The sequence below is a fragment of the Xiphophorus maculatus genome, chromosome 24 (assembly GCF_002775205.1).
Source record: "Xiphophorus maculatus strain JP 163 A chromosome 24, X_maculatus-5.0-male, whole genome shotgun sequence".
In the NCBI taxonomy this organism is placed as follows: domain Eukaryota; kingdom Metazoa; phylum Chordata; class Actinopteri; order Cyprinodontiformes; family Poeciliidae; genus Xiphophorus; species Xiphophorus maculatus.
The window spans coordinates 950,610-969,466 of NC_036466.1; the positions used below are offsets into that span (position 1 = coordinate 950,610).

General features: G+C 36.2%; 1 protein-coding gene and 2 long non-coding RNA genes across 8 annotated transcripts; all 3 read right to left on the bottom strand.

The window, feature by feature from the left end:
* Positions 1-319: 319 nt before the first annotated feature.
* Positions 320-2,423, bottom strand: LOC111607657. Of its 2 annotated transcripts, XR_002752404.1 has the most exons (5): positions 2,301-2,423; positions 1,801-2,112; positions 1,571-1,721; positions 1,268-1,304; positions 320-1,171 (listed from the first exon to the last, which is right to left on the bottom strand). It is a non-coding gene; the product is annotated as an uncharacterized LOC111607657 (long non-coding RNA). The 2 variants fall into 2 exon arrangements; XR_002752405.1 differs by having other exon boundaries at positions 1,571-2,112.
* Positions 2,424-6,842: 4,419 nt separating this feature from the next.
* LOC111607554 lies at positions 6,843-12,450 on the bottom strand. 5 transcript variants are annotated; one of them, XR_002752337.1, is made up of 7 exons: positions 12,329-12,450; positions 11,631-12,166; positions 9,663-11,403; positions 9,219-9,530; positions 9,006-9,138; positions 8,749-8,794; positions 6,848-7,381 (listed from the first exon to the last, which is right to left on the bottom strand). XR_002752337.1 is itself a non-coding variant. In XM_023329243.1 (6 exons), exons 2-6 carry the CDS (start codon positions 9,727-9,729, stop codon positions 7,208-7,210), a joined length of 732 nt encoding a protein of 243 aa, XP_023185011.1. In that variant the 5' UTR covers positions 9,730-12,166; positions 12,329-12,450; the 3' UTR covers positions 6,843-7,207. The 5 variants fall into 5 exon arrangements, 3 of the variants coding, with proteins under 3 accessions (XP_023185011.1, XP_023185010.1, XP_023185009.1); XR_002752336.1 differs by having other exon boundaries at positions 6,865-7,381; positions 9,663-10,921; positions 11,346-12,166; XM_023329243.1 differs by having other exon boundaries at positions 6,843-7,381; positions 9,663-12,166.
* A 728-nt stretch (positions 12,451-13,178) lies between these two features.
* On the bottom strand, positions 13,179-15,310 carry LOC111607672. Its single transcript, XR_002752410.1, has 5 exons — positions 15,205-15,310; positions 14,735-15,046; positions 14,511-14,655; positions 14,319-14,355; positions 13,179-14,232 (listed from the first exon to the last, which is right to left on the bottom strand). It is a non-coding gene; the product is annotated as an uncharacterized LOC111607672 (long non-coding RNA).
* Between the last annotated feature and the right edge of the window lie 3,547 nt (positions 15,311-18,857).

Sequence of the window (18,857 nt, forward strand, 5' to 3'; positions counted from 1 at the left end):
CTGCCGATAATCAGAGGTTGTGTGTAAAACACTAAACCTTTTCAAAAATCCTGCGATTTCATGATAGAAAAAAAAAATCGAAATACCTTCAAATAATATGACTGGAAATACTTAAAATTATACTGAGAGTAATTTTTTTAAAATGCTATGAACATAAATGTATATTTTTGATGGAAAACAGATGTTTACTCCTCCCCGTCTCTCGCTTCATACACACATGTCTGATGCCTGAAACTTATTAGTATCAAGAGTCTAAACTTCATTGTTTTTGTTCAATAAGAAACCAGTCTGTAACATGGAAATAACAAATTCCTTCATTTCCTTTTATTGGTTTAATCCGAGAAAAATATCATGTCCATTCCAGTGGACGAATTAAAAACTTGAAATAAGGCAAGAGAGCCACCTGGTGGACATCAGACAGTAGTTCACTCATCATAAAACTCAATGTAGTTAAAACAGATATTTACTTCTGCTTTATTAAAGAACACAATAAAAAAGATTTTTGCCATCATCTAACATTAAGTTGAACAAAATGTTCTAGTTGCTGAGTTGAGAGTTTTTAATGGTGGGAAAAAAATGAAATAAAATTACAGATCCCTATAAAAGAGAAAGGAACTGATGGACGAGAAAGAGAAGTGTAACTGAAGAGTCCAGCAGTGAGAACCAGCGAGCTTTTATACTGCGGCAGTGGAAAATGACAGATGAACCAGATGAACCAATCAAAGTTGTTGTTGTACAGCTGAGGCAAGCAGAAAACAGAGAAACTGAGAGAGGAAGTCCGGGAACAGAAACTACAACTGAGATAAACTACAAATCAAGTGGAAAAGATCAACAGTGATCTCAGAGAACTAAATCCAATTGCACAAATAACAGAACACAACAAAAAACGAAACACAAAGGAATTAGCTTATATGGCAACAACATTCAAACATTAATGAATACAAGGAAATTTACTGAGTATGGCAAGATGTATTGAACATAAATAAACCACAAGGAAATTACCATAAACACAAATTAAACGACAGCCAAGGGCAGTGAAGGCAAAGTTGTCTGTTCAAGTGAAAATATTTGAATAGTCAGAATTAATTTGACAGCTGTGCAATATGCCTGTTGAATAAAGCGAATTTTCCTTCTGAGTGTAGGAGCTGTACGGCTCAATTTCAGTCAAGTCCTGCAGAACAAAACACGTTGTAGAAGTTTAAGACATGCTTAAAATCTGCATGTGTAAATAAAATCAAATGCATCCATTGATTTTTATGTAAATTACCTCCTCTAGATTATGTCTGCATGATTCTGGTTGCCCTCTGTTGGGAAATACAACAGTTGTAAATAATCGGATTATTATTACAGTGACTTATATAAGACAGGAAATGAAAGTAGAGCTCAGTCTCTCAGCGCTACAATAACTCAAGTGAAGACAGAAACGGCAGCAATGAGACAGCAGCCGGATTTATTCTTAACTACAGACAAAGCAACAATTCTTTCTTTATAAAGATATTGCTGATGATGTGAACATGAATCTGAGTAAAAAAAGAAAAAAGAAATTATGAATATTGAATTAGGTTCTCACCGATGTTGATGTCTTCTGTGAATAAATCCCAGAATAACTGAAACTATGAAAATTAAGAGAACTGCAGCAGTCAAAGCAGAAGGAAGAGTCACTCCTACAGACTGGCTCCAAACTTCATCAGAGTTATTATTATTATTATTAGGAAATGAGTCTATTGGAAATAAAGCAAACATTGTTTGAGAATAAATAGTTACTGTAAGTTTGATAGAAGGAATATAGAAGTGGCTCACCATTTACTGTGATGTTGAGATGGAAAATAAATGTTCCATCTTGATTAGAACACTGACAGGAATAGTTCCCACTATCAGCTGCTGTTAAACTGGTCAGGTGCAGAAACACAGTTTGATTCCTGGTTTTTAGTGAGAACCTGGAGTCACACTCATGAACAAAGTCACCTCCGTCCTTGTACCGCAAACTGCATCCCTCTTTGCCGTTATTCTCTGTTCTGATCCTACACACAATCAATGTGATGATATTTGATGTTTCGTTGGTGCAGATTGGAGTGAAATCAGATTCTTTCCAGATTGTTTTCACAAGAGTTTCTGCAAGAAGTTAAGAACAATGAATGAAAAATAGTCTGATTGCTGTAAGAGTGGAATTTTAAAATAATAGAGCAGATGAAATTAAGGTTAACAGAAACCTTATAGAACACCAGTTCACCAGTTCTGAAAGTTTATAGTGAAAAACAATTCAAGATTCAATTGAAAGAAAATTAGACTTTGTACATTACCTTCAGCATCCAAAAAGCACACAACACATGGCAGTAGCAGTAAAAGGCCGACTCTCACTGCATCCATCTGAGCAGCTTATCGATGCAACATCTGCTGCTGCTCTGAACTGAGGTCGACTAAACTGTCCTCTGAACTTTTATTGGGCGACTCAAGCCACAAATTCTCATCTCTCAAAGTGGTTCAAGAGGATGTGACACTTTTTCTGGAAGGGAAATGCGTCTGTATGACGGCTTCACTTTGAAACAACAGAACACAAACCAGAATTATCTCTGCACATCTCAGCATTACAGTTTGAATATCATGTTAGGTCAAAGGTTTGCTTAAAACCAAAACAATGAACTATTATGGTTATTAGCAATTAGAACATTTATTTTCTGCACCATCTTAAGTCAGAATAAAGCTAGCGGCAGGACGGCATGTTGTCATGACAGATGGGACTTCCTGCCTTGTTTTCTGCAACAATTCAGGGTTGGTAAAATCTAAATGTCATGTTTGTTTTGTGGTCTTCACGCTTTACCAGTCTTGAATGTCAGACTAAAATATCCTGGAAACCTTGTTTACGGCGCAGCTACTTCATCTTCAACACGACCTAATATCCTCTAGCACTGGGATGGCTCGGTTTTCGAGTCCTTCCCATATCGGCTCAACAGGGCCAATAGGCCGGAGTCCACCCTGACGAGTCTGATGGCTCAAATTAGCATCCCTTCTTCAATTGTAAATGTGGTCGTTGACCGTCAGGCCAGAAGGTAGGAATGTGAATAGTCCATGTTGGGGGTGGGTATCTATGATACCTGCAGGAGATCAGGTCTCCTGTAGGTAGTGCTCTTCAGTCTAGTTTTGAAGCATACATGAAGTGTTTTTGGAGAGATGTGACCTTTTGCAGCTGATCCATGATGTTGTGCTGCATTATCCAGGTCATTTTGCCAAATGTACATAGAGTTTGCAAAACATAGAATCTGTTTCAAAAAATATGCAAAGGTTTTTCTAAAAGAAATTAGTAATGTTTCTCTTTGAAATAAAGCTAAGAGGGTATAACATGACAGTTTAGAAATAAACTAACCAAATTAATTGTGTTGATCCACCTCAAAAAAATCATGCAAAAAGTGTAAGCAAAAGAAATCTGGGAGACTTTGCACATGCAAATTTGCATGCAGCCTTTTGTGCTGTGGAGGATAAATAGGTGACTGCTTCACCTATTTAGTTCACAAGAACTAATGGCATTTATTTCAGTCATTATCTTGCGGGGGGTGACCAAGGTTCCATCACTATGTGACAGCTGGTCAGCAAACCTGGCAAACATGATTGACATGGCAGCACTGAATGCACATGTGCTTTATCAGGCATGCATTGGGGTGCAGGAGAGACGGGTGGACTTCCTGGTTGAGCTTGCAAAAGAGTTCGGTAACTCTCATGTGAGTGAGAAGAAGGCACACAAGGAGAAACTGCTTCGGCAACAACCTTCCACACCCAGCTCAGGCAAAAGGGCGAAGTGTCAGGTCAACCATCGATGCAGGATGCGTGTCCTGAGGCTGAAACATCATCAGTGACCCCTCACACCCCCACCATGGACTGTTCTCCCTGCTGCCCTCTGGAAAGAGGTTCTGCAGCATCCGGTGCAGGTCCACCTGGTTCCGAAACAGCTTTTTCCTACTTGCCATCAGACTGCTGAACTCTTAACTGGACTGCACTCAAAAACTGGTCTCCACTTTATACCTTGCACATGTACAGAGCTAAATAACTTCTATTTTACTGTCAGTCCTGCACTTTATATTTTATATTTAAATTTATATTCATATTTTATACTGTTGAAAATGACAACAAAGTCAGTCGAAGTCGAAGTCTAAGGAACAATTGTGCAACTGTGAGATGCGTTGAGGCCATTACCAGGGTACTGATAAGGTAATGGCCCTATTTACTGAACAAAAGCACCTGCTAGAGAAAATCCTTCAGGCCAGTTGGACTATCGAAGCCGAAATAGGTATATGTCAAAGTGGACTAACTCAAGCCATTCTAGTCTAGAGGTCCATTTGTAGAACTGCAGGGTAAACGTAAAGCGTCAAAAGAGCATATTTTTGTTTGGCTTTAATCCTCTCCAGTCTTGAATGTGAGTTTTCGAGAGAAGACATCGCCCTGCTGCAGGTCGATGTAGATTGGGCCCATCACTGCTTCTTAACACAACCAAAAACTAAACAAATATCCTTCAGAAGCTGCAGCACATCTATTGGAATCACCAGTTAATACATACAGAAGCCTGAAAGAGTACAATAACTTCATACTGAAATGTTTACTATTCGTTTTCTATTTTCTCTGTTTATGGAGAAAGAGATACTTCTAAACGCATGTTTTTTTTCTTCTTTACACCAAAGAAAAGGTACGCCAGAGAAAAGTCAAGATAGACAATCAAGTTGGGCAACAAGAAGCCAAGACATGAAAACAAAAGCAGCAACTCAGCAAATATGTTCGATAGAGGACAGAGCTCCACAATTTGGGACAATTTGACTAAAAGAAGACAAGTTTCTGAAATGTTTGATGAATTTGGGGTTTTATCAACTGAAAGAAAAACACTTGAAAGGCATTCATAATGTGGTGCCTTTTCAAGAAAGTATAATGTAATTAAACGACTTTGAAAAGACAACTTTGGATTGTGTCTAAACAATGCGGTCATCAAAGGGAACATGAAAAGATGTCCCCACAAAGATGTCAACTTATTTCCAAACGTGGTTATGGCTGGTCACGGTCTAACCAAATATGACTTTCAACTTTTTTGTTGGCCTATTTTTGTGTGGCATCAATGAGCTACAACAAAATGTGTCTTTCTAGGTTAGCATCATTCTACAGTGATTACATTTGACATTCTTTGTGAAGGCTGCAGGTTTACTTGATGATCTGTGTCATTCTGCAAGGTCGGTCCATCATTTGTGTTTTCAGTTTTGCTTCCTTGAGTTGTAAAGTCAGAAACGTTTAACTCACAAGGAATCCAAAACCAATCTTTGCAAATATTGGTGAACCACATGACAGCTAAACAGGTTCTGTCACCTCAGTCAGAGAACATGATGGCAACAAGTTGACTTTTCAAATAATCTGGTGGTGTGAGGATTCTGGGTAAACTGACCTGTTGATAAGTCAGCTTAACCTCAATTAGCTTAACTGCTTCCTCTAAGTTTCTTTGACTCTTCTGTTGTAATTTAGTCATTTTTTAGTCCTGTTTTAAAAGAGAAAACAGTTCCTGACTATATCTGGTGATCAGGAAGCTAAAGAGCTAAACCGCAGTTTAACTTTAGCGGAACATAGGCTGAAAGTGAAGGCTAAGGGCTGTTAGCGCCCCTCTGAAGGATTTTGTTCAGCCTTTAGCCACAATTCAAGAAGATGGCGGCACTGCTAAAAGATTTATATAGATTTATAATATTTTCTACATTTTCTAAATTCTCTTGTTCCTGCCACTCTACACCATTGTTTTGCTGTGGATAAATACAGCAATTGCTGACGCCTTCTTGTTGCTAAGTGTAGATGTCAAAGATTTATAGAGTCCCATTTAACAACAACAACAAAAATAGACTACCTTAATATTTCATTAAAAGACAAAAGTAAGACAGAAAATAAAGGAATTCTTGTGCATTTTCTTAAAATTTATTTTTGGCTGCGAGTCCTTTTCACTCGCATGATTTTGGCCATCATGACAAAAACGTTTGGACACCACTACATATCAGTGATGTCATATAAACCATACATTTTCAAGTGTTGAGGAAAAATGATTATTTTTAGTGCTTAATACAGTTAATCTTACGGCATGTGTAAAAGGTATATTCAACACTCTTATTTTGAACAAATTTCTTTATTTTGAACAGGTTTGTGTTGAGCATTCGGGATTGGGCCAGATGAGCAGGCATTCAGACAAACAGGGGCTCCCCGCTGTGCGGCCAGACCACACGAGGCCATAAAATTAGCATTTCCTGCAGGGCAATAAATTGAGCTTGGGGGAGAGAGGCCTGTTCTGTTCACAGCAGATCGGAGGCCTGCCGGAGGCCAGCATCTGGGATGGTGTGAAGTCTTATCTCAGGTTTTTCTGTGCCCGGGATGGCCGTGGAACCACAGGGGGTCGGGGCGCAGCTGTTCGCTCTTTTGTTTTACCAGAGACCAGATGGCCCTTTGATCTTTGCCGTAAATTAGGGGGAGTTCCTAAGTTTCTCTGAGTGTCCAAGGTAGCTTCCAGTTGGTCAACTAGAGGAACGCCTTAAGTGAATATATTAGAAAACAAGGACACACCTTTAGTATAAGACTTTGTGCACAGCACTAAAAATTCAGAGAGCTGCCACTATTTTGCTTTTTTCCATCGGCTCTCTCCAAAGACGCGTCTTTGTTTTGTTTTTTGTTTGTCTTTGTCTGTGTCTGTCTTTGTTTGTATAAGGTAAACAATGCATATCTCTGTACCTCTGCAGCTTTGTTGATTGATTCATGCGTTGCTTTGTATGGGATTAAACTCTGTGATCTGTGACGTCAAAGCGCAGTGTTGTTGTTTCCTTGTGCCAGCACGCCGCCCGCTGAGAGGACCCGGGAGTTTAAGGAAGAGAGAGCCAAACGTTTTGTCCAAAGTTAATTTTTAAATTATTCTTCCTTAATACAAGCAAGACAAATGAAAACCATAATACACCAATACATAAATAATAAGTACATTTTATATGTACATACGTCCTGACCCATGCAGAAAATGTATTAATAGTGTTTTAACAGCTTTGCAAAAGTAGAAATAGTACCTTCTGTTCATAACACAGTTGATAAAGATGTGAGAATGTAACAGATTCTGTTACCAGAGGTAAATTTACATACATCATCTTAGCTTAATTAATACAGTAAAACATAAAAAAATTCAGCCTGATGTAAATCAAACTGTATTTATCCTGATAGATTATTAGTTCTCATAAATATTCCTGTTCCTTTCCAGATTTTCCAGGTCACCGGTTACATTGTTCTTGGCCGAGTTTGTGTGAACTTCATGCTGATCGTGACCTGAGGAGACGGTTTGATAGAGGTCTCTGGACGGCCGCTGGAGATTCACGTACAGCTCATTCAAGTTATCGTCATCCTAAACAATAATAATAATAAAAAAACATTAAAAACAATTTTGAAGCAAAATGCCCTTAATCAAGACAGACATCAATCTACGTCACTCCTTAGTGAAAATCTCTCAAGAACTGGTAAATCTAATTACTAGAAAGCAGAAATTGACAAGAACATTCTATTTATTTATTTATTTATTTATTTATTTATTTATTTATTTATTTATTTGTTTGTTTGTTTGTTTGTTTGTTTGTTTATTTATTTATTTATTTATTTATTTATTTATTTATTTATTCATTTATTTATTTTCTCTAATTCACATTTGCAACAGTTTCTTGTCACAGTTTCAACACAACGAGCATTAATGTTTGTATGTATATTTTAAGCGTTTTTCCTGTATCTATGGTTCTCTGCATTAGTGCAACAGTGCCATCTTGTGGTTATTTTCTATAGTACATGAATACTTTTGTTATGTAGATGAATTTAGTTCATCATTCTGTCCTTGCAGCTAAAACAGTCTATTTATTGAACCAGATACACAGACTTTATTTATTTCTGAGGATTCAACAGCCATGTCAAACTCTTATTTATTCAATACGTTTTATATACAGATGAAACCAGAAGTGTGTGTGAAAAACACGTACACCTTCTTTTTCTCACCGTCTGAAATTAAGTCAGGTCAAATGTCTTATTTTAGGTCTATTAGAATAACCAAAATTATTTAGATTTCCTAAACATCACAATAATAATATCTGGTCTTATTTCTTTAAACATCTACAGCTCCTGTTCTGAGTGGTGTGACACAGGGTTCTATTTTGGCCCCTCTGATTTTCTCCTTGTCCGTTGCCACTTGGATCTATTATCAAACTACACAATGTCAACTTCCCATTGCTATGTACATGATCTGCAAATTCAACTGTTCATCTGGGCTTTACCTCATTGTTTAAGAGACAGAAATCATTCCTGTAAAAATCTGATTTTGAAAACACTGATAACAAAAAGTTTTCAGCAGCAATCAGATGAAACAAACTCTCTGTTATGAAAGCAGAACAGCAGAAGGAAAGTACTTCATGTTGCAACAGACTGAGATAATATATTTTTCTGTCTCTCAGATCTTTCTGATGTCGCCCTGGGCAACCAAACATATGACTCAAATCAAAAGCCACAACTGGATGGATGGAAAGATAAATGGAAGACGGGAACACAAATGAATGTTTGTTTTTCATTCCAGCCAGTTGGAAGCTACAAGCTTGTAATTTCTAAAATGGTCTGCAAAGTAGAACAGAAAATAGAGGATAAAAAAGAATGCCTGTTCTTGTGTTTACTAGTCCTTTTTATGCCATTTGGCAAGAAAAGGTGTAAATTATAAAATAGTAAATTATATTTACTCACTATAGAGGCAGCTGATCCATGTACAGATGATCCAGATGTTTTGGATCTTAAACAAGTGCAAGAATTCAGGATTAGTGTCAAAGTATAATCATCAAAATGTAAAGTTGAGACAAACATTCAAAGAAAAGTTTGTTTTTACTTAAGATAATGGAACAATTGTGTTGAAGAAGCAGAAAAATGACATTAAAAATCAACTATTTTAGTTGGAAACCCAAAATCTAAGTAAAATCAGAAACTTTATTGAATCAGTTTCTCACCGATGTGGACGTCTTCTGTGAATAAATACCAGAATGACTGAGACTTTGATAACTAGGAGAACTGCAGCAGAAAGAAGAATCACTCCAGATTGGCTCACAGCTTCATCTGATGAATTCTCATCGGGATTTGAGTCTTTTGGAAGTAAAACAAACATCGTTAGAGAATATATAGCACCTAAAAGTTTGACACAAGCAATGGAAAGGTGTGCTCACCATTAACTGTGATTCTGAGTTGGAGAAAATGCGTTCCATCAAGATTAGAACACTCACAGGAATAGTTCCCACTATCAGCTGCTGTTAAACTGGTCAGGTGCAGAAACACAGTTTGATTCCTGGTTTTCAGTGAGAACCTGGAGTCACACTCATGAACAAAGTCACCTCCGTTCTTATACCGCAGACTGCACTGCTCTCCACCGCTTCTCTCCGTTCTGATCTTACAAATGATCAACATGATGATATTTGATGTTTTGTTGGTGCAGATTGGAGTGAAATCAGATTCTTTCCCAATCGATTTCACAAGAGTCACTACAAACAGTAAAGTTCAATTGATGAGAAATAGTTTCAATGCTGTAATAGTCGATTGACAAAAAATGCAGTAGATGGAAATAAAATGAACAGAAACTGAAATTTCATAGTACAAGACGACTTCAACGCTACCTTTGCCGTCCAAAAGCCACACGAAACACGGCAGCAGCAGTAAAAAGGTGATTCTCATTGCATCCATCTAATTATTCTGCGACTGCAACGTTTGCTGCTGCACTGAACTGAAGCCGTCTGAACTCTCTGTACATTTTGGGCGACTCAAACCACAAATTTTCGCCCTTCAAAGTGCTTCACGAGGACGTGACACTTTTTCCGAAAAGGAAACGCTCTTACTTTCACCGCTGCTCTCTGAAACAACAGAGCACACAAACTGCAGGTATATTTGCATCTCTGTTTAATAGTCCTGTTGGGTCAAAGGTTTGCTTAAAACCAAAACAATCAACTCTTATTTATATTACCCAGCAGAAAAAGGTACTTTTCTTTACTGTAGCCCCTTATATCAGACAATGACACATCTAGATGCAAACCTAACCATGCACGTTCTGGTAGGCAGGACTTCCTGCCTCGTTTCCTGTAACTGTAGGGGCTTAATAAGACTAGATAAAATCTAAATGTCATGTTTGCTTTGTTGTCTTCACATATTTTGAGGCTGGACTGTGAGCAGTAAGAGAAGAAAGCGTCCTGGTACAGGTTGATGTAGGTTTGGTCCCTTTTCGTTTCTTAGTGCAACACTTTCACACAAACATGTTTGCAACTAGACAGAAAAATGCATCAGCAGCTGCAAGAGACTGATCTCACTTAATGTAAGTAGTTAACAGATTCTTAACCTCACACTGAAGTTTGTTGCAGTTACTTTTTCCAGTGAGCCACAAATCCTGCCAGAAATATTGTGGTCAATAAAACCACCAGTTACTAAAAATGTGAAGGTAACAAACACAAAATTGATGAAGAGACGAGTTCAAAGGTCAGCTCGTTCTTTAATATACATTTAAAAAAGGGACTTGTTACTGGGTGAAAATCAGGTGAAGAGCTTCAGCTGTCATCCTTCAGTTAGCAGATTCTGTCCACACAAACCAACGTAGCAGTCGATCACCAAAGAACTGAAATAGCGTCATAATTAGTTTTGCTCAGTTAAACATAGAAAGAAAATTCAACCAATCAGACTTTATTCATCTCAACAGATTATTGGTTCAAAAATTTTCATAGATTTTATAAATCCTGTTCCTCTCCAGATTTTCCAGGTCATCGGTTTCGATGTTGTTAGTCGAGTTTGTTTTAGTTTCTTGCTGATGGTGACCTGAAGAAACAGTTTGGTAGATGTCTGCTGTTGGCTGCTGGAGACCTGTGTACAGTTCATCTGTGTTTTCTTCATCCTAAACAATAAAATAAACAGTAAAGAACAATTTCAAGAACTGTGAAATCTGTTTATTAAAAGGCAGCAACTGATTAAATTCCTTTTATTTGCATGTTTAAACTGCAACAGTTTCTTCTCACAGTTTTGGTATCAAGAAGATGAGAGTTTGTGTGAATATTATGATTGCTTCAGTGACTCAGTTTGGTTACTGCAGCTAGACGTCCGGGGCGCTCAACAGTGTCATCTTGTGGTTATTTTCTGCAACTGCCCAGAAAACAACCACTTAAAAACTAGCTGGAGGCTTTATAATCTCTAAAGTGGTCGGCAAAATTCATAAGATAGAAACATGTTCTACGTGTGTTTTCTAGTCTTCTTTATAACAAATGGCAAAGAAAAAAGGGTTCTGTGACAATGACAACATAAAAATAAATATATTTACTCACTATGGCTGCAGCAGATCTATGCACAGGTGATCCAGGTGTTTCAGATCTTAAACAAGAGCTTTAATACGAGAGGAACCTCAGATTAGTGTAAAAGTTTATTATAATCATCTGGAGGTAGAGTTCGGGCAAATGTATTAAAAAAAACAATTTAGATTCAAGATAATGGAAAAATTATGTTCAAGATGCAAATAAAGACCACAAGTGAAATTTTAAATCAGCAGTTTTAACCGTGAAGCTTGTATTTAGGTAAAAGAGTAAACCAGGAATATTGAATTAGTTTCTCACCAATGTAGACGTTTTCTGTAAATAAACCCCAGAATAACTGAAACTATGAAAACTAATAAAGCTGCAGCAGTCAAAGCAGAAGGAAGAGTCACTCCTACAGACTGGCTCCAAACTTCATCTGATAGATTATTATTAGGAAATGAGTCTACTGGAAATAAAACAAACATTGTTAGAGAATAAATAGTTACTGTAAGTTTGATAGAAGGAATATAAAATGTGCTCACCATTAACTGTGATGTTGAGATGGAAAATAAATGTTCCATCAAGATTTGAACACTCACAGGAATAGTTCCCACTATCAGCTGCTGTTAAACTGGTCAGGTGCAGAAACACAGTTTGATTCCTGGTTTTTAGTGAGAACCTGGAGTCACACTCATGAACAAAGTCACTTCCGTCCTTGTACCGCAAACTGCATCCCTCTTTGTTGTTATTCTCCGTTCTGATCTTGCACACAATCAATGTGATGATATTTGATGTTTTGTTGGTGCAGATTGGAGTGAAATCAGATTCTTTCCAGATTGTTTTCACAAGAGTTTCTGCAAGCAGGAAAGAACAATATATGAGATAGTCTGACTGCTGTAATAATGGATTTATATAAAGAATAATCATTAAAATCATTAAAACTTAACAGAAAAGGAAAGTTTCCTGTGAAAATCAACTCAAAATACTTTTTAAAGAAAGTTCAACCTCAACATTACCTTCGCCGTTTATAAAGCATGCAACACATGGCAGTAGCAGTAAAAGGCCGACTCTCACTGCATCCATCTGAGCAGCTTATCGATGCAACATCTGCTGCTGCTCTGAACTGAGGTCGACTCAACTGTCCTCTGAACTTTTATTGGGCGACTCAAGCCACAAATTCTCATCTCTCAAAGTGGTTCAAGAGGATGTGACACTTTTTCTGGAAGGGAAATGCGTCTGTATGACGGCTTCACTTTGAAACAACAGAACACAAACCAGAATTATCTCTGCACATCTCAGCATTACAGTTTGAATGTCATGTTAGGTCAAAGGTTTGCTTAAAATTCAAGCTATTACTTATATTAGCCATTAAAGAAATGTATTTTAATGTACCGTCGCCTCTTAGATCACAACAGAGCTAGTGGCATGACGACATGTTGTCATGGCAGATGGAACTTCCTGCCTTGTTTTCTGCAAAATAGGTGGTTAGCAAAACTGAAGATCTAAATGTCATGTTTGCTTTGTGGTCTTCACATATTTATAATCTTGAATGTGAACTGCTAAGAGAAAAACCATCATGCTGCAGGTCACAAGTCCTGTAGATTAAAATAAACTCGCGCTGACACGTTTTTTGCAGTGCAATAAGAGTATTTTTATTTTCCATCTTTATGTTATAAATAGATATTTGTAAATGAATGTATTTTTTCTTTACTGCATTATTAAATACTAGAATAAAAGTATCCAGGCTGAAATATGACTATGATGATTCCGTTGGGACACATAAAGGCGAGACACAGAAACAAAACACCAATTCAGGAAATATAATGAGAACAGATTATTTTTCAAAAGATTAATAGTTTTCTGAAATTTGATTTACTGAGTGTTTCAACAACTTTAAAGAAAAAAATGTAAAGATGTTTCAATGTGGAGCTTTTGTCAAGTAACTATAACATTTATGTAACAAAACAAAAAGAAACCTTTTTGAAATGGCAGAGAAGAGACACCGTGTTCTAGTTCTTGTAGTTCTTGATCAACGCAGTTAAAAAGTGAAAGATGAAAAGATGTCCCATAAAAAACATAAAGATGTCAACTGATGTCTAAATGTGGTTTAAAGGTGGTTGAGGCTGATCATGGTCTAACCAAGCCTGACTCTTAACTTCTTTTTCTAAATTCATGAGGCATCGATCAGCTAAAATGTTTTCAGTGTGTTTTTCTACACTAAATAAAAATGAGCAGCGTCAAATGTTTATTCCAACCTATTTTTACACAATCCATCATCAGCTTTAGTGAATGGCAATGTGTTGAGCATCTTGGAGATTTTTTTCTTTAGAAATGACCAAAAATAGAAACTTTTCTTTGTGTTTGCTTGGTTGTTTTTGGACATTTATGAAGAAACGACATGTAAAAATTTCTGGAAACATGTTAAAGGATGTACATACATATATTATATATTATATATTATATGAACATGCCTTTATAAGGAAGCGAGGGTGGCAAATGACAGCTGAGGAAGAGACAGAAGGCAGAGAAACAGAGGGAGAGTCCAGAAAGATGAACTAAAACTCAGAAAAGCAACAAGCCAAGTGAAAAAGATCTCAGAGGAATGAATCCAAATGAACAAAAAAACTAACACAATAAGAAACTAAGCACAAAGGAACTTATATGACAACAACATTAATAAACACTGGGAAATAAACCGAATACAGCAAGACCCATTCAACATAAATAAATCAGAAGGAAATGATCAGAAATACAAAAGAAAAACATCCAAACACCCAAGAACTGTGATGGTAAATTTATCCATTCATTAGACAATATTTGAATAGTCAGAATTAATTTGACAGCTGTGCAATATGCCTGTTGAATAAAGTGAATTTTTCTTCTGAGTGTAGGAGATGTACGGCTCAATTTCAGTCAAGTCCTGCAGAACAAAACATGTTGCAGAATAAGCTGAGACGTCTGCATGTGTAAATAAATAAATACATCCTTTGTTTAAATGTAAATTACCTCTTCTAGATGATGAATGCATGACTCCGGTTGCTCTCTGTTGAGAAATAAAACCGTGCAACGGTGGCCTGATTTATTTATTTATTTATTTATTTTACAGAAGAAATACATTTCTTTCTTTTTTTAAAAATATTGCTTATGTTGAGAAACCTAAGTGTAAATAAAAGAAGAAATATTGAATTAGTTTCTCACCGATGTTGATGTCTTCTGTAAATAAATCCCAGAATAACTGAAACTATGAAAACTAATAAAGCTGCAGCAGTCAAAGCAGAAGGAAGAGTCACTCCTACAGACTGGCTCCAAACTTCATCTGATAGATTCTCATCGGGATTTGAGTCTATTTAAAATAAAGCAAACATTGTTAGAGAATATATAGTTGGTATAAGTTTGATAGAAGGAATATAAAATGTGCTCACCATTAACTGTGATGCTGAGATGAAGAAAATATGTTCCATCAAGATTTGAACACTCACAGGAATAGTTCCCACTATCAGCTGCTGTTAAACTGGTCAGGTGCAGAAACACAGTTTGATTCCTGGTTTTCAGTGAAAACCTGGAGTCACACTCATGAACAAAGTCACCTCCGTCCATATATAGCAGACTGCACTGCTCTCCATTGTTCCTCTCTGTTCTGATTCTACACACAATCAATATGATGATATTTGATGTTTCGTTGGTGCAGATTGGAGTGAATTCAGATTCTTTCCCGATTGTTTTTACAAGAGTCTCTGCAAGAAGTTAAGAACAACAAATGAGAAACAGTCTGATTTATGAAACAGTGAAATACAAAGTAAATCAGATCAAAGTACAATTAAAGAGAAATACCCTCTGATTGATTTAAGAAACAAAACTCAAAATTAATTGAAAATAAAATGTGATTTTTTACCTTCAGAGTCCAGATGGCAGCCAAAACATGGCAGAAGCAGTAAAATGCTGAATCTCACTGCATCCATCAGATTATTTCAGCAGAATCTGCTGCTGTACTGAACCAAAGCCGCCTGAACCGTCCTCTAAATCTTTCGGGCTACACAAACCACAAATTCTCATCTCTCAAAACGGTACAAGAGGATGCGACTTTCTTCTCTTTTTTTTTTTTTTAAAGAAATGCGCCTGCATGACGGCTTGTCTTTGAAACAACAGACCAAACAAACAGGAATCATCTCTGCACAATGAAATTACAGTTTGTAATGTTAGTTTGCTTAAATGCATAACAATCAACTACTATTGGTATTAACTATTATTGTATTTTTCTGTACTCTAACATGTTAGATTAAACAGCATGTTGTGATGTTAGGCAGGACTTCCTGCTTGTTTTGTGCAACAATATGGGGTTAGAAGATCTAAATGTGCTGTTTGCTTTGTGGTCTTCACACTTTTATAATCTTGAATGTGGGCTGTAAAAAGAAGAAAGGTCATGCTACAGCTTTAGGTCCCTCGTTGCTTCTTTATGCAACACTTTGACACAAACATGTTCACAACCAGACAGAAAAATGCAACAAACATCCAAGAGACTGATCTCACTTCAAAGATGCATGGATACAAATGCATTAGAACCACTGATTATTTACTACTTCAATTACTGCCAGTATGACAGTAAATTCTTAACATCTTGATAACAGGATATTAAGGTTTTTGCTCAGCGACAGCCAGAATCAAATTATATAGACAACAAAACTAAACAAACATTAAAGAGACGTGCATTGTGGTATCGCTTTTAAGTAGCAATAAAAATAAATAAAATTTCACGTCAGCGACTGACATTACAAGGATGTTTTTATTTTAATCTTCCATCAAGAAATATAAAATTATATCCTTCCATGTAGGAACACAGAAATCAGATCCTATTGTGAATCATTGTGTTATATAGTTGAAATAGTGTCCATCATTTTCAGAGGTGAAGTAGATTCATTTATTCATTTGTAAACATTTAGAGCTCTTTACAGGAGAAACAAGGGAACATATGAAAAATGTCAGATATGTTAGAAACATGATATAAAAACATAATCAAGCAGAAATAAAAAATGTTAAATGGCAAAAAAAAAAAAAGTTCAACATATAAACAAACAGAAAGGTTGTGATTTAATATAATACCACAATATTTTGTCAGTCTGGTAATAAGCAAGCAGGTTATCAGTGTAAGGGGAGAACACTGACCTTCAACAATCTGCATGTTGGTCTATTACTGTACAACATAACGAGGAAATTCAGTTGTATTTATCAAGACAGATTTTTAGTTCAAAATGTTTTCATAAATGTTACAATTTCTGTTCATTTCCATGTTTCCCAGCCGGTCAGTGACATTTGTTTCAGTTTTATACTGATGGTGACCAAAGGAGACAGTTTGGTAAATGTCTCTGGTTTGTTGTTGGAGACTTGAGTAAAGTTCATCTGAGTTGTCTTCATCCTAAACAATAAAAGACAAAAAACATTTAGAGTAAAAATCTTCACGCAAACAACCTAAATCCAGTGAAACATCATTTGATGTCTCTGCTGGGAAAAGAGGTTTGAAGAATTTGTTTAATAAAAGACAGGATTTAACAGTAACACGTTAAATCATTCAGTTCTTATTAATTTATTTTTCTTTGAACTGTTGTTTCTCACAGTTTAAATGCAGAGTAGGTCAGTGTTTGTTTGCATAGTTTGGTTCCTATAGATTCTCTCTAAGCGCAACAGCGCCATCTTGTGATCATTTTGTAAAGTACATGCAATATATATATTCGGATTTATGTCACTGCTCCTTTACTGGAGCTGAAACAATCTGTTTATTGAACCAGAATGAATCAGAAACTTCCTCCAGTTGCATATAATGTTGACAGGAAATGATCTGCAGCTGGTCAGGAGACAGAAGGGAAGTTTCTGTATTGTTTATGTTAATACACTCACTATTTAAGTATTTTGTTAAAGTAAGCATTGTGCCATCTAGTGTTTGTAATGTTACTTTGTGGTACTGGGTGTCTGTCTGCATGGCTCATTTTGAAAACCATCACTGGATGAATGGATGTAATATCTAAAATGGTCTACAAAAAAAAAGTTAGAGGTAAAGTTCTGAGACAGATTTTTTTACAGAATAAAAAGAAAACATGTTCTTCCTGTATTTTCTAGTCTGCTTTGTGACAGTCTGAAAATAGTAACTTATAAAATAAGGATTTACTCACTACAGCAGCAGCTTGTTCTTGTACAGACGATCCGGATGTTTCAGATCTTAAACAGGAGCTTTAAATATGAAATAAACTCCAGATTAGGGTGAAAGTTTAAAATAACATCTGGAGGCAGAGTTTAGGCAAACATGTTCAAAGAAACAATAGTTTAGATATAAGATAATAGAATGATCATATTGAAGACACAGTTAAAGACCGTAAGTGAAATTTTAAATCTGTAGCTTCAGCTATAAAGCTTGAATTTAGGTAAATGAAGAAACTATGAATATTGAATTAGTTTCTCACCAATGTAGACGTTTTCTGTAAATAAATCCCAGAATAACTGAAACTATGAAAACTAATAAAGCTGCAGCAGTCAAAGCAGAAGGAAGAGTCACTCCTACAGACTGGCTCCAAACTACATCTGATAGATTATTATTAGGAAATGAGTCTATTGGAAATGAAACAAACATTGTTAGAGAATAAATAGTTACTGTAAGTTTGACAGAAGGAATATAAAATGTGCTCACCATTAACTGTGATGTTGAGATGAAGAAAATATGTTCCATCAAGATTAGAACACTCACAGGAATAGTTCCCACTATCAGCTGCTGTTAAACTGGTCAGGTGCAGAAACACAGTTTGATTCCTGGTTTTCAGTGAGAACCTGGAGTCACACTCATGAACAAAGTCACCTCCGTCCATATATAGCAGACTGCACTGCTCTCCATTGTTCCTCTCTGTTCTAATCCTACACACAATCAATATGATGATATTTGATGTTTCGTTGGTGCAGATTGGAGTGAATTCAGATTCTTTCCAGATTGTTTTTACAAGAGTTTCTGCAAGAAGTTAAGAACAATGAACAAGAAACAGAGTCTTGTTTTTTATATGTGAGACACTATAAAAAACACAATGGCTATGTGAAACACAGCCATTGTTAAATATTTGAGGATTAAAGAACATTTTATTTGGTAAATGCCAGAATAAAGAAAGTCAGCAGTTTACACTTACACTTTGTTTATTTTTCCTCAATTATTTTACCTGTATTTTCCTGACTGCAAACACTTAGACCATTAAGAAACAAATATGGGACTTTGTAATAAGAAATATGAAATACACATTGATTTGAGGATCCAAAAAAATACCAACTACACCTCTGAACACAAACACAACTTCCACCGGAAACAAATTAAGGGGACAGGGAATTCAAAAACAAGTCTCGACAAGGTATAATTTCATTTTAGACCATATCAGGTGATTCACTCAAGAAGCTTAATAAGAGACCAACATGAATGAGCAAAGCTGCCATCAATGACTCTGCAAAATCTCTGACAGTTGTTAGAAAATGAAGAAAAATCAATGAATGTCCAAACTCTTGACTAGTTTATATTTCATTTAC

Excerpts from the sequence above, each read along its gene's own strand:
- LOC111607554 (XM_023329241.1), bottom strand. The coding sequence starts at position 12,395 with ATGGATGCAGTGAGAGTCGGCCTTTTACTGCTACTGCCATGTGTTGCA. Across the intron at positions 11,779-11,854 it reads TCTCAACATCACAGTTAATG|TAGACTCATTTCCTAATAAT; the intron begins GTGAGCACATTT and ends TTTTATTTCCAG. Across the intron at positions 10,922-11,345 it reads ATAGATCTGCTGCAGCCATA|GATGAAGAAAACACAGATGA; the intron begins GTGAGTAAATAT and ends TTTATTGTTTAG.